Consider the following 11,698-nt stretch of genomic DNA (forward strand, 5'->3'; position numbering starts at 1 on the left):
AAGAGGGGGGGGGTGAATTGGTATTTTAAAATTTTCTTTTCACAAAAAATAAAAATTGCATAAACCAAAATCACACCTAAAAAATAAAATGTGGAATTAAAAGTGCGGAAGCAAGAAATAAGAACACATAAATTTATAGTGGTTCGGTCAACTCGTCCTATGTCCACTCCTTGGAGGCACCCTCCAAGTATTGCACTACTAAACGTGACTCTCTTTTAGCCCCCACGGCTAGGCGGAGAAGCCCTCACAATAACCTCCTTTTTGCCACCCCGGTAAGGAAGAGAACCTATCTCCTTTTTCTTCCTCCTGAAGCTGGCAGAGAACCACAACCAAAAGCTAACTCCTTACCTCTACTGACCCTTCCACGGACGAGAAACTCTAGATGAAGAAGAAGTAGAGCGATCCTTGAAGCAACCCTTGTGAATCCCCTCACAAGCTCCCCCTCATAAGATCCTCTTTCTCTCCGACTCTGTCTTTCTCTCCTCAAGGCCTTCTCAGGACAAGGCAGCAGCCAAAGGTCCTCAAAAATGTTGAACAAGAGCTCTTAAATAGAAGAGCTTCAAAGGAGCTCATTAATTGTAAGTTGTCGACTTTATCGTCCAGGCCGATATGGACATCGGCCTGGACGATCAGTACAAATCCCAGTAGATCGGCCAGAGCATCACCCTGGATGCACTCCAGGACGATTGAAATTTGGCTTGATCGTCCAGGTCGATCTCACGATCAACCTGGCCGATCAGTTCAAATCAGAGAAAAATCGTCCTGAGCATCGCCCTGTTTTTTACCTGGCCGATACTTATCGTCCTGAGGTAACTTAAGGTTATTGAATGGATCATCCTGAACGATCCTGCGATTGTCCAGGACGATATGATCGTATCAATCATCCTTAATTACTCCCTTGATTTCCTGATCAATTAAGGCATAATTTGAGAATATCATCCAGCCCGATCAATGATCGTCCTAGCTGATAATTTAAAAATACAGTATACCTTAATTGTCTATGGCGGCAAGTTCTTTCTGTTTTGAGTTTATCGTCCTTGCCGATACACGTATCATCCAAGCCGATATGTTAATGACGGCTGCCTTAATTAAGAATCCTTATTTAGACTTTCTGTTTTAAAACTGATCGTCCAGGACGATGTAAATATTGTCCTGGACGATATGAGTAAAAATAGAAATTCTAAGTCTCTCAAGTGTGTGTGTAAGTTTACTTAGCATCAGTCTCTTTGACCATTACAAGTAGACTCAAAAAGTGAAAAACAAAAGTACAGACTGACTCAACCCTAAACCTACGTAATCTTGAACTGGCTTCTTCTTGATCGTCCGATCTTCGATTCCTGAAAAGTTAGAAGCAACAAGTAGTCCAAGAGAAATAATGTTTGTCAATCATCAAAACATAAGTCATGAAAATAGGTTTGCAATAAGGTAGGCCACTTATGGGGAGGTTTCTGATGTTAAATATCAAATTTTCCAAACACATAAACCCACACTGCTACTATATTCCATATATTGATATCTAAATATCTGATTGACAATTTGGCTTAGTTAAAGTTCTCTCTCATCATAAGAAGGGCCAATTAATTATAGAGGCTTGCACCTATAGGAGACCAAAACTTAGATCATAAAATCCTTATAAAATGAGGGTGAAATCTCGGGGCATTGTCTTATTTCAAATCACATTATTTTGAATTTTGTTGATTGGGGTTTGATATTTTATTTAGCAGTTTTCTAAATAATAGGTCTCATTACTCTTATTAGAAGTTGCTTATTTATTTAGGTATAATGGGTCTTACTGCTCCTTTGGAAAGTTGCCCAATTGGTGAATCTTATAATTTACCCGTCTAGGCTAAATTGCCTAGAGATTTGATTATTTGTTTGTTTGGGTAGACAATAGTTGTTTGTTAGCATGACAACAGACAATGATTTCTGTTTGTTAACTAGTTTTTCACTTACTAGCCAGTAATTGTCATTGTGTTACAATAGTGTTTTTGCTACAACAACTCTTTTTTTTTTCTTTTTAGTATCTTTTCAATTCCATATTAAACATCTTTTTTTATGTATAATTATTTTAAATTTTTCTTAAATTTAAATTTTCACAATGCATGTTCTCTTCTCATTTCAGTATTCAAACATACCCCTGCCGACTTGCTGAGTTCTCCCGATTTAGAGACACATACTCTACGTACTCCTTTAGGTTTCCCTTTCCTATTTTCTTACAAAACAATGACACCACATAGAGCCCAATACCATGTATTAACATGCATAATTTTTTAAATTTTCATTTATTTTTTCAATCCTTCAATATGTTTTAGATATCGAGCTCGTGCATATAGAGCCTAAATTTTGATTGGGTATCTTGGGTGTCGACAATCATCTAGCTATTGATTATAGATTTGATGACTCTAAAGGAAACTATCTGAAATATTTATATATATGTTAAATTTCATTAATTTGTATTTCTCCTATTCACTTTCCTTCTGCATGTATGCATAGGTGAATGTTCTTCATCTCCTCAATTAGTGCATAGTGATTTTACACAGATGTTATTTGAAGATGCCAATAATGACACTTTTTACAGAGTTAGCTGTTTCTCCTTCTCCCTTCTCATATTTATCTTGGGTGATTGTAGATGTTTTATCACCAAGTGTTGCTTCTAATTTAGATTATCACTACTTAATAGACTTGTTAGATGACATACGCCCTTCAGATATTTTATATTTCTTTTATAATTTTAATTTTCTTTTCTTATCCATTCCTTTTCTAATAGCTTTAATTTGTTTTATATTCAGGTTTAGAGCTAACATGTTTTACATCCAGAGTAGCTTCTCGAGCTCATAAAAATTTTGGTTGATAACTGTTGAGTAGAGCTCATCACATTGTCACTACAGTATGGTTCTTACTACTAGGAGTGGACCTTGATTATTTGTCATTTCTAAATTTGGCTAGCTTCCATGTAGAGGCTTCTCTACTTTTAGACTATGCTGCAGCTTTTGGACTTCAAGATACTACTTTAGAGACATTAGAGACCTTTGCTTAGTTGTTTCTTTGGAATGAATCAATTACACTTTGCCTCTCATGAGTTAGCAATTAAAATTCTTAATGTTTTGGAGGATGGGCTTAGAGCTGCTTATGATATGATAAGTAGAGCTCACATAGATCTTGACTTTGGCCTTTAGACTTTGAGGCACTACTAGTGAGATTTTTTAGAGGAATAGCTTGAGATTTTTGAAATATCAGTAGAGATCAGAGCTTTGAGATAGCGGGAAAGGGCTCTTTTGGAGTGACGATGAGAGCTTTCAGCAGCGACTACTTATACAGAGCAGGATTTTACATGGATAAGTACTAAGGTTGAGAGGTTACAGTAGGATTTGTTGTCATCCATCAAGAAGTTTAACTTGTTACATCATCAATTGAAGACCACTCAGACTAGGTAGACGAAGCTGAAGGATTGCTTGCCCAAAGTTAGACAACAGATAGGCTACCTCTAATCTAGACTTTGATAGCTTTACAAGTATCTTTTTTGTATGTATATATGCTTGTATTTTATTTGATTTTCTCCTTTCTTCTGTTTTATTGAATTATCACATATTTAGACTTTTAGTGTTTTATATTTAATTAAAAATGGCTTGACCCTTAAGTTTTGTTAGCACATAGAGTGTTTAGAAATTCAATCTTTTAGACTTGTTTAATTTATATTTATTCTTCAATTTGTTTGATAGATTGATAAAAATAGTTCAACTCTTAAATTTATGTGCATGCTTAAATTGTAATGTTTGGCCCTTAGGCATGGTGAGCCTGTATTTCTTTTTAACTAATTAGGTTGATGAATATAACTCAACCCATAGTTGTGTGAGCATAAAAAATTTTAAAGGTTCGGCCCTTAGCCTTACTAAACAAATGGATCTTAGCCCGACTCTTAGGTTTAGGAGCAATAAAAATTTTTGGAGGTTCGTTCCATAGATGTGTTGAACCTGTATTTCATTTCAACCATTTGGGTTGATGAAAATAGCTCGCCCCTTAGGTTTCTGAGCATGTAATATTCTTAGAGATTCGATCCTTCAACTTGTTTAACCTATGGATTTTAGCTCGACCCATAGGTTTATGAACATAAAACATTCTGAAAGGTTTGGTTCATAGGCATGTTCAATGTATATTTTATTTCAACTATTTAGGTTAATAAAATAATTCCTCCATTAGGCTTGTGAACATACCATAGGTTTGTGAGCATGAAGATTTATAGAGGTTTGGTCCTTAGACTTGTTGAACTTGTATTTTGTTTCAACCATTTAGGTTGATTAAAAAAAAACTCAGCCCTTGAGTTTGTAAGAATAAAAGATATTAAAGGTTTAACACTTAGGTTTATTGAACCAATGGATCTTAATTTGACCCTTAAGTTTTTTCGCATGAAAGATTTTTTGGGAATCTGTCCTTTGGCTTGTTGAACTTGTATTTTGTTTCAACTATTTAGGCTGATGAAAATAGCTCGACCATTAGGTTTGTGAGCATAAAAGATTTTAAAGGTTCAAACCTTAGCCTTATTGAACCAATGGATCTTACGTCAAACCGTAAGATTGTGAGTATGAAAGAATTTTAGAGGTTCAATCTTTAGACTTGTTGAACCTATATTTTGTTTCAACCAATTAGGTTGATGAAAATAGCTAACCCCGTTGGTTTGTGAACATAAAATATTTTAAAAGTTTAACTCTTAGGTTTATTGAACCAATGGATCTTAGCTCGACCCATAGATTTGTGAGCATGAAAGATTTTTAGAGGTTTAATCCTTAGACTTGTTGAACATGTATTTTTTTCAACCATTTAGGTTGATAAGAATAACTCAACCCTTAGGTTTATGTGCATAAAAGATTTTAAAGGTTTGACCTTTAGGTTTATTGAACGAATGGATCTTAGCTTGACTCTTAGGTTCGTAAAAGTATAAGAGATTGAACTTCTAAACACTCTATATGCTTGCAAAACCTAATGTTCGAGCAACTTTTAAACAAATATAGAAGACTAAAAGTCTAAAAGTATGTCAATTCAAATAAAAATGGGAGAAAATTAAATAAAATGCATGCATATATACAAACTAGAAAGAAGCCAGAAAAGCTGTCAACGTTTAGATTAGAGGCTTCCTATCAGCTGTCTAACTTTGAGCAAACGATCCTACAACATCATTTGCCTGGTATGAGTGGTCTCTAATAGATAATGCAACAAATTAAACTCCTTGATGGATTACGAGAATTCCTACTCAAATCTCTCAAGTTCAGTAGCTATCTAATTAAAACATTCTCAGTGAAACCACCCAGTACTCGAAGCTCTCTTCATCTCTCCAAAAGAGCCCTCTTCTACTATCTCAAAGACCTGAGCTCTACTGATATCTCTAAAAGCTTAATCTACTACTCTGAAATATCCCTCTAGCAGTGCCTAAAAGTATAAAGGCCAAAGTTATGATCTATTTGAGTTTTCCTTATCCTATCCTAAGTAGCTCCTACCCCATCCTCCAAGTCGTTAGAAATTCCAAATGCTAACTCATGAGAGACAAATTGTATGAGGTTCATTCTGAAAGCAACCACTCAACAAAGGGATTCCCATGTCTCTAAAGTTGCATCTCAAAGTTTAAAAGTTGCTGCATAATCTAAAAATATAGAAGCCTCTATATGAAATCTAGCCAAATCTGGAAACAAAAAATCATCAAGGTCCACTCATAGTAGTGCTACAGTGTAGTGATAATGTAATGAGCTCTACTCAATAGTTATTGACGAAAATATATGTGAGCTCAAGAAGATGCAAAACATGTTGGTTTTAACCCTAAATGTAAAGCACATTAGAGCTATTATACAAAAAAACATTAGAGATTTAGAAAAGAAAATGATAAGAACAAAATTCAAAACTATAATAGAAATATAAAAATACCTTAAGGGCGTATCTCATGTGACAAATATGTCATGAAGTGGTCATTTAAATGAGAAGCAACACATGGTGATAAATTATCTATAATCACCCAAGATGAATTTGAGAAGGAAGAAGGTGAAAAACCTAACTCTTTAACAGTGTCATCGGTGGCATCTTTAAATGAAATATGTGTAGAATCACTATGCACTTATTGAGAAGATGATGATAGTTCACCTATACATACATGCAAAAGAAAAGTGAAAAAGAGAAAACCTCATTAATGAGATAAACATGTTGATAAATATGCCATATATTTACCTTCAGTGTCATATAATGTATATTTAATAGCCAAATGACTATCCACACCAAAGATACCCAGCAAAACTTCAAGCTCTACATCCACGAGCTCGACATCTGAAACACAAATATATTGAAGAATTGAAGGAATAAATGAAAAATAAAAAATTATACATGTCAACACCATGTACTTCGTTCAAAGTGGTTCTATTGTTTGGTAAGAAAACATGAAATGCAAAACATGGACCAGTATGCGGAGTATCTGGCTCCAAAATAGGAGAACTCAATATGTTGGCATGGGTGTGTCTGAATATTGCAATGAGAAGATAACATGCATTGTGAAAATAAAAATACAAGAAAAATCTGAAATAAATATACATAAAAAAGTTGATTTAACTTGAAACTAAAAAGAAATTGTCAAGCGGAAAGAAAGTGCTATTGTACTCAAACAAACAAATAATTAAAACTCTCGACAGTTTAACTTAGAGGGATTAATTTTAAGACCCACCAAATGGTATACTTCCAAAAGGAAGTAATAAGACCCATCATACCCAGATAATTAGACAACTTCTAATACAATTTGCGAGGCTTATTATTTGGGAAACTACTAGATAAAATATCAAACCCCCAAGCAATAAAATTTAAATTAATTTGCACCTTAACCTAAAGGATTAGTTTGTAAGACCCACTTTTAGGAAACTTCCAAAGGGAACATGTAAGACCTACCCAAATAATTAAATCCTCGAGCAGCCTTAATGTAGAGTATGAAAGTACGAGGTGCACCAAGAGGGTGGGGGTTAATTGTTAATTTTTGTTTAAAAATAACAATCCTAGCATGAGTTCTAATTTTTTTGTTTTTAAATTTTGAACAAGAAAATTAGTTTAATGAGGAAACAAATGATTAAAACACAATTACAATAATAGGTGGTGAAATTTTAACTTACACTACAAAGAACTAGAACATGATTTTAACCAAGCAGTTATAATAAACGTAGAAGGAAAAACATAAATAAAGTGCAATAAATGGAAAAATAAAACCAGAATATTTATAGTAGTTCAGTCACTTGACCTACGTTCACTCCCCAGAGTCCTAAACTATGAGAATTTCACTACTAAAAATTAATTCTCTTTTTACCCCCACAGCAAGGCGAAGAAGCCTTTACAAACCCTCACTTTCACCTTCCTCGGTGTAGCGTAGTATCAACAGCTATGTCACCCTCCCGGTGATGGCAGCAAACCTTCTCATTTTTCTAGCTCCTAGATAAGGAAGAGTACCTTAGAGGACACAGACCTTGAAGGATCTCCCCCTTAGAAAGCTTCCCACAAGATCTTCTTGGGCCACAGGAAGAGCAAGATTGCAGTAGCCTTGGAGTAACCATGTGATCTCCCTCACACTTCTTCTCACTCATAAACTCACCTTCTCCTTCCTCTCATAAACCCAAAATCTTCTCAAGTAGCTCTCTCTCAAGAAGTCCCCTTCTTGTCATGTTCCTCTCTCTTATTTTTTTAAAAGATAGAAGTTTCATATATAAATCAGGCTCCAAGAAACCCTAAATTTTCAAATTAGTTATTTATATTCGTACAATACGGTCCAAGATCGTACAGAATGATCAGTTCAAATAGCCTTCATCCTGGTATGAATGAGTACGAATAGGCATTTTTTGAACCACATCGTATAGTATGACACAACATTGTCCAATTAGGTCCCATGCTAATAAGGTATTTTGAATTAATTTGAAGCATAATTTTGAAAGTAAAATGGGAGTCCATTTCTCAATATGGTAATTAGCTAATAAAATATTGAAGTACTGTGGTGGTAAAAAACCACAAGAGAATACATCGGTCTAATTTTATTAGTCATCTACAAAGGAGAAAACATAATAGAAAAATATGAGCTCTAAATGTAAAAGTCACTCTAGATAATTGAACCAAAGAAGGAAAAGAAATGCTATGTATAGTAACTTAGTAGTTCTAGACAATTGGAATTTCTAGCAATGTTTATGTGTATCCATCTATAAAGGTAGTCCCAACTAATCTCCATGTTGCACTGAGCTTGAATGTATGCAACAAAAATCTGCCCCAAGCTGTGGAAAATCTACATAAGAACTATAAGGGCTAGCAACTCTTGTCCCACTCATTATCAAACTAGCCATCAAAAGAGGGTTGGGTTAGAAAACTCTACTCTGAATAAGAAAAGTAAAGTAACAGAGACAAATAGCAATAAAAGACACTAAAAGTATATCAGTTGAAAATCCAATAGTTGAAATAGGTTGAAATTCTTTTGCTGATCATGGCTCAAACATATTCTATGAAAACTTCTCCATATCATATAATATCCTACTAAAAGGATTATAAACATGTGTGAAATCTATAGTAAGTGCTACTGGAAGAAAAAATCTCTCCATCGAGGTGTCCAAGTAAATAATTACTCTACGACCATGACCACTCTTCTTTTGTTGACAGAGGTGGTGATAATGCCTCAATTTTTTGTAAAGACCTGGTGAGTGAAATTACTAAATGACAAGAGGGGGGGGGGGGGTGAATTGTGAAAAACTTTTTCTCAATAAAAAGTAACCCTAAACAGGAGTTCTAATCTTTTTGTTATTTTTGAAATTTGACAACAAAAACTTAAACAAATTTTCTTTCACAAATTTCACCATGCAATAATTATGAAAAATTAAGTGCAAGTAGAAGTAAATGAAGATAAGGAAAAAACACACCAAGATTTTTATGGTGGTTCCGTCAAAATATGACCTACGTTCACTCCCCGGAGTCCTCTGCTTCGGGATTTTCACTACTAATTATAGTTCTCCTTTTGCCCCCCTTGGCAAGGCGGAGAAGCCTTTACAAACCTCCCTTTCACCAACCCGGTGTGGCGGAGTGCCAAACTATATTTTCACCCTCCTGATGATGGCAGAGAACCTTCTCCCTTTTCTCCCTCCTGGAGAAGGCAGAGTACCTCGAGGTCACGGATGTAGACGAGCCTTTCCCTTGGAGATCCTCCCTCAAATTCTTCTAGGGCCACAGGAGGAGCAAGATGCAGCAAGTTCGGAGCAACCGTGTGATCTCCCTCACACCTCTTCTCCCACACAACGCTCACCTTCTCCTTCCTCTCTCAAACCCTAAAGAACTTCTCTAGAGCTCTCTCCCTTGGAATCCCTCTCTAACCACGTTCTCCCTCTCTCTCTCTTACTTAAAAAAATGAGATTAACACCTAAAACAGGCTCCAAAATCCCTCTGATTTCAAAAGTAGCCGTTACTGTTCGTACAGTACAATTCTACATCATACCGTACGATCTTCATAAACAGACTTCGTCTTGGTACGAAGATGTACGAACAGTTCAAAATGATTCGTACTATACGATATAATATCGTACGATACGATCAACAAAATACTATTCGTACAGGACGATGGTCTGGACGATCTGATGTCATCTCTGTTCATCGTATTGTATGATTACTATCATACAGTACGATGAGACAAAAACCAAGAGATCGTCCAGGATGATATCTAAGATGATCACACTTTGTATCTGTTCATCGTATGGTATGATCATGTTCGTACAGTACGATGTTCAAAATATAATTAGGCCTGGATTTCATGCACTAATCACGGGTTAATTTAAGTAGGTATGTAAAATAAATTGTATAGTACGAAACTATTTGTACAGTATGAACAGCGCAAAATCACTTACTTAAACTAAACCACAGCTAGGGTTTTGGATCTGAACATATCATACAGTACGAATAGATTCGTACAGTACGATCTAGTCACAAAATCATCCACATAGCTCGGATCGTACGGTATGAATTAAAATCGTACAGTACGATCTCCAGAGAAGAAATTTTATTACATTTTACATTTAAAAACAAACTCTCCCCCTGTGTGTGTGCATGGTTGCTCATACTCTTATACATTTTTTGGCCAGACTCAAGAAAATAAAAATACAATAAATAGAAAAATACAATATCTGACTCATACTCCTAATCTACTCGTTCTTGAGTCTTTCTTTCATCCTGAGTCACTTGTAAACTTCCTGAAATGTTAGTACTCAAAGACAATAGCAAATAAAATGATATCCAATGAAAAGTTGTTTCAAAATAATCATTATTTGGCATCATCAAAATCTCAAACTCGGGGTCATGGGTTGCAACAATCTCCCCCTTTTTGATGATGTCAAGTTATTCCCTTTCTCCTAAGGTCATAGTCTCTACTCCTTGAATTACCTCTATTTCAACATCTTCACTTCTATATCCAGAGGGCTTATCTGATTCGTCAAGCACTACATGGGTGGACTCTTCTACTACTAAGATCCTCTTGTTAAATATTATATAGGCCTTACCTACAGAAGAATATCCTAAGAAGACACCCTCATCAGACTTGGGATCAAATTTTCCTAAGGGATGTTTACCATTATTCAAGATGAAGCACTTGCACCCAAAGACATGTAAATGTGAAAGGTTTGGTGTCCTACCCTTAAGGAGTTCATATGGAGTTTTATTTAGCTTTGATCTAATGTTTACTCTATTTAAAACATAACAAGCTGTGTTGACTGCTTCTTCCCAAAAGTATCTAGGAAGGGTATACTCCGCTAACATTGCCCTAGTAGCTTCTACCAAAGTTCTATTCTTCCTTTCTGCTATACCATTTTGTTGGGGTGTTCTAGGGGTTGAGAAATTGTGTTCTATTCCTATCTCTTGACAGAATGACTCAAACCTATCATTTTGGAACTCTCCACCATGATCGCTATGGATTATTGATATTTCACAACCTAATTTTTGTTGAATCCATGTGGAGAATACTTTAAATTCCTCAAAAGACTCATTTTTGTGTGCTAGGAATCTTACCCAAGTAAATCTAGTGAAGTCATCTACAATCACAAATCCATAATTCTTTCCACCTAGACTGGTTGTACTAACAGGTCCAAATAAGTCCATGTGTAGAATTTCTAGTGGCCTAGAGGTGATCACATCTCTAATTGAGTGAAAGGATGATTTGACTTATTTTCCTAGTTGGCAAGCATCACATAAGTGATCCTTGGAAAAGTCTAACTTAGGTACACCTCTAACTAGGTTTTTCTAAGTGATATTTCTAAGTGTTGCTAGCATGGCATAGTCTTCTATGCCATAGCCACGAGTCATCAACTATTATTTTCAAGCAAAATGATTTTGAGTTATCTACACGATCAAGGTCTAACATGTAAACATTGTTCATTCGTTTTTCTTCTAAAACTAGTTTATCAAATAAACTAATCAGGCATTTATCAGATAAAAATTTAATATCAAAACCTTTGTCACACAGTTGACTAATGCTAAGTAAATTATGCTTCAAACCATCAACTAGTAAGACATTTTCAATTAAAATTTTTTTAGCATTACCAACAATACCTGAGCCTATCACCTTCATGGTAGTGTAATCTCCCAACGTTACTTTACCTCATGTTTTGGTCTCCAGTAGGATGAACTTCTTCATATCTCCAATCAGGTGTCACGAGCAGCCACTATCCAGGTA

The 11,698-nt window shown here is 35.3% G+C and overlaps 1 protein-coding gene across 1 annotated transcript in view; it reads right to left on the reverse strand.

The window, feature by feature from the left end:
• LOC110094839 (aspartyl protease family protein At5g10770-like) overlaps positions 1–11,698 on the reverse strand; it is a 41,707-nt gene that overhangs the window by 26,358 nt on the left and 3,651 nt on the right. Inside the window, exon 2 of the mRNA XM_028697922.1 lies at positions 6,208–6,303. Within this exon, the coding sequence (XP_028553755.1) occupies positions 6,208–6,303 (96 nt within the window). The remainder of the gene's footprint in view (positions 1–6,207; positions 6,304–11,698) is intronic.

The sequence above is a fragment of the Dendrobium catenatum genome, unplaced genomic scaffold, assembly GCF_001605985.2.
Source record: "Dendrobium catenatum unplaced genomic scaffold, ASM160598v2 fragScaff_scaffold_118, whole genome shotgun sequence".
In the NCBI taxonomy this organism is placed as follows: Eukaryota; Viridiplantae; Streptophyta; class Magnoliopsida; order Asparagales; family Orchidaceae; genus Dendrobium; species Dendrobium catenatum.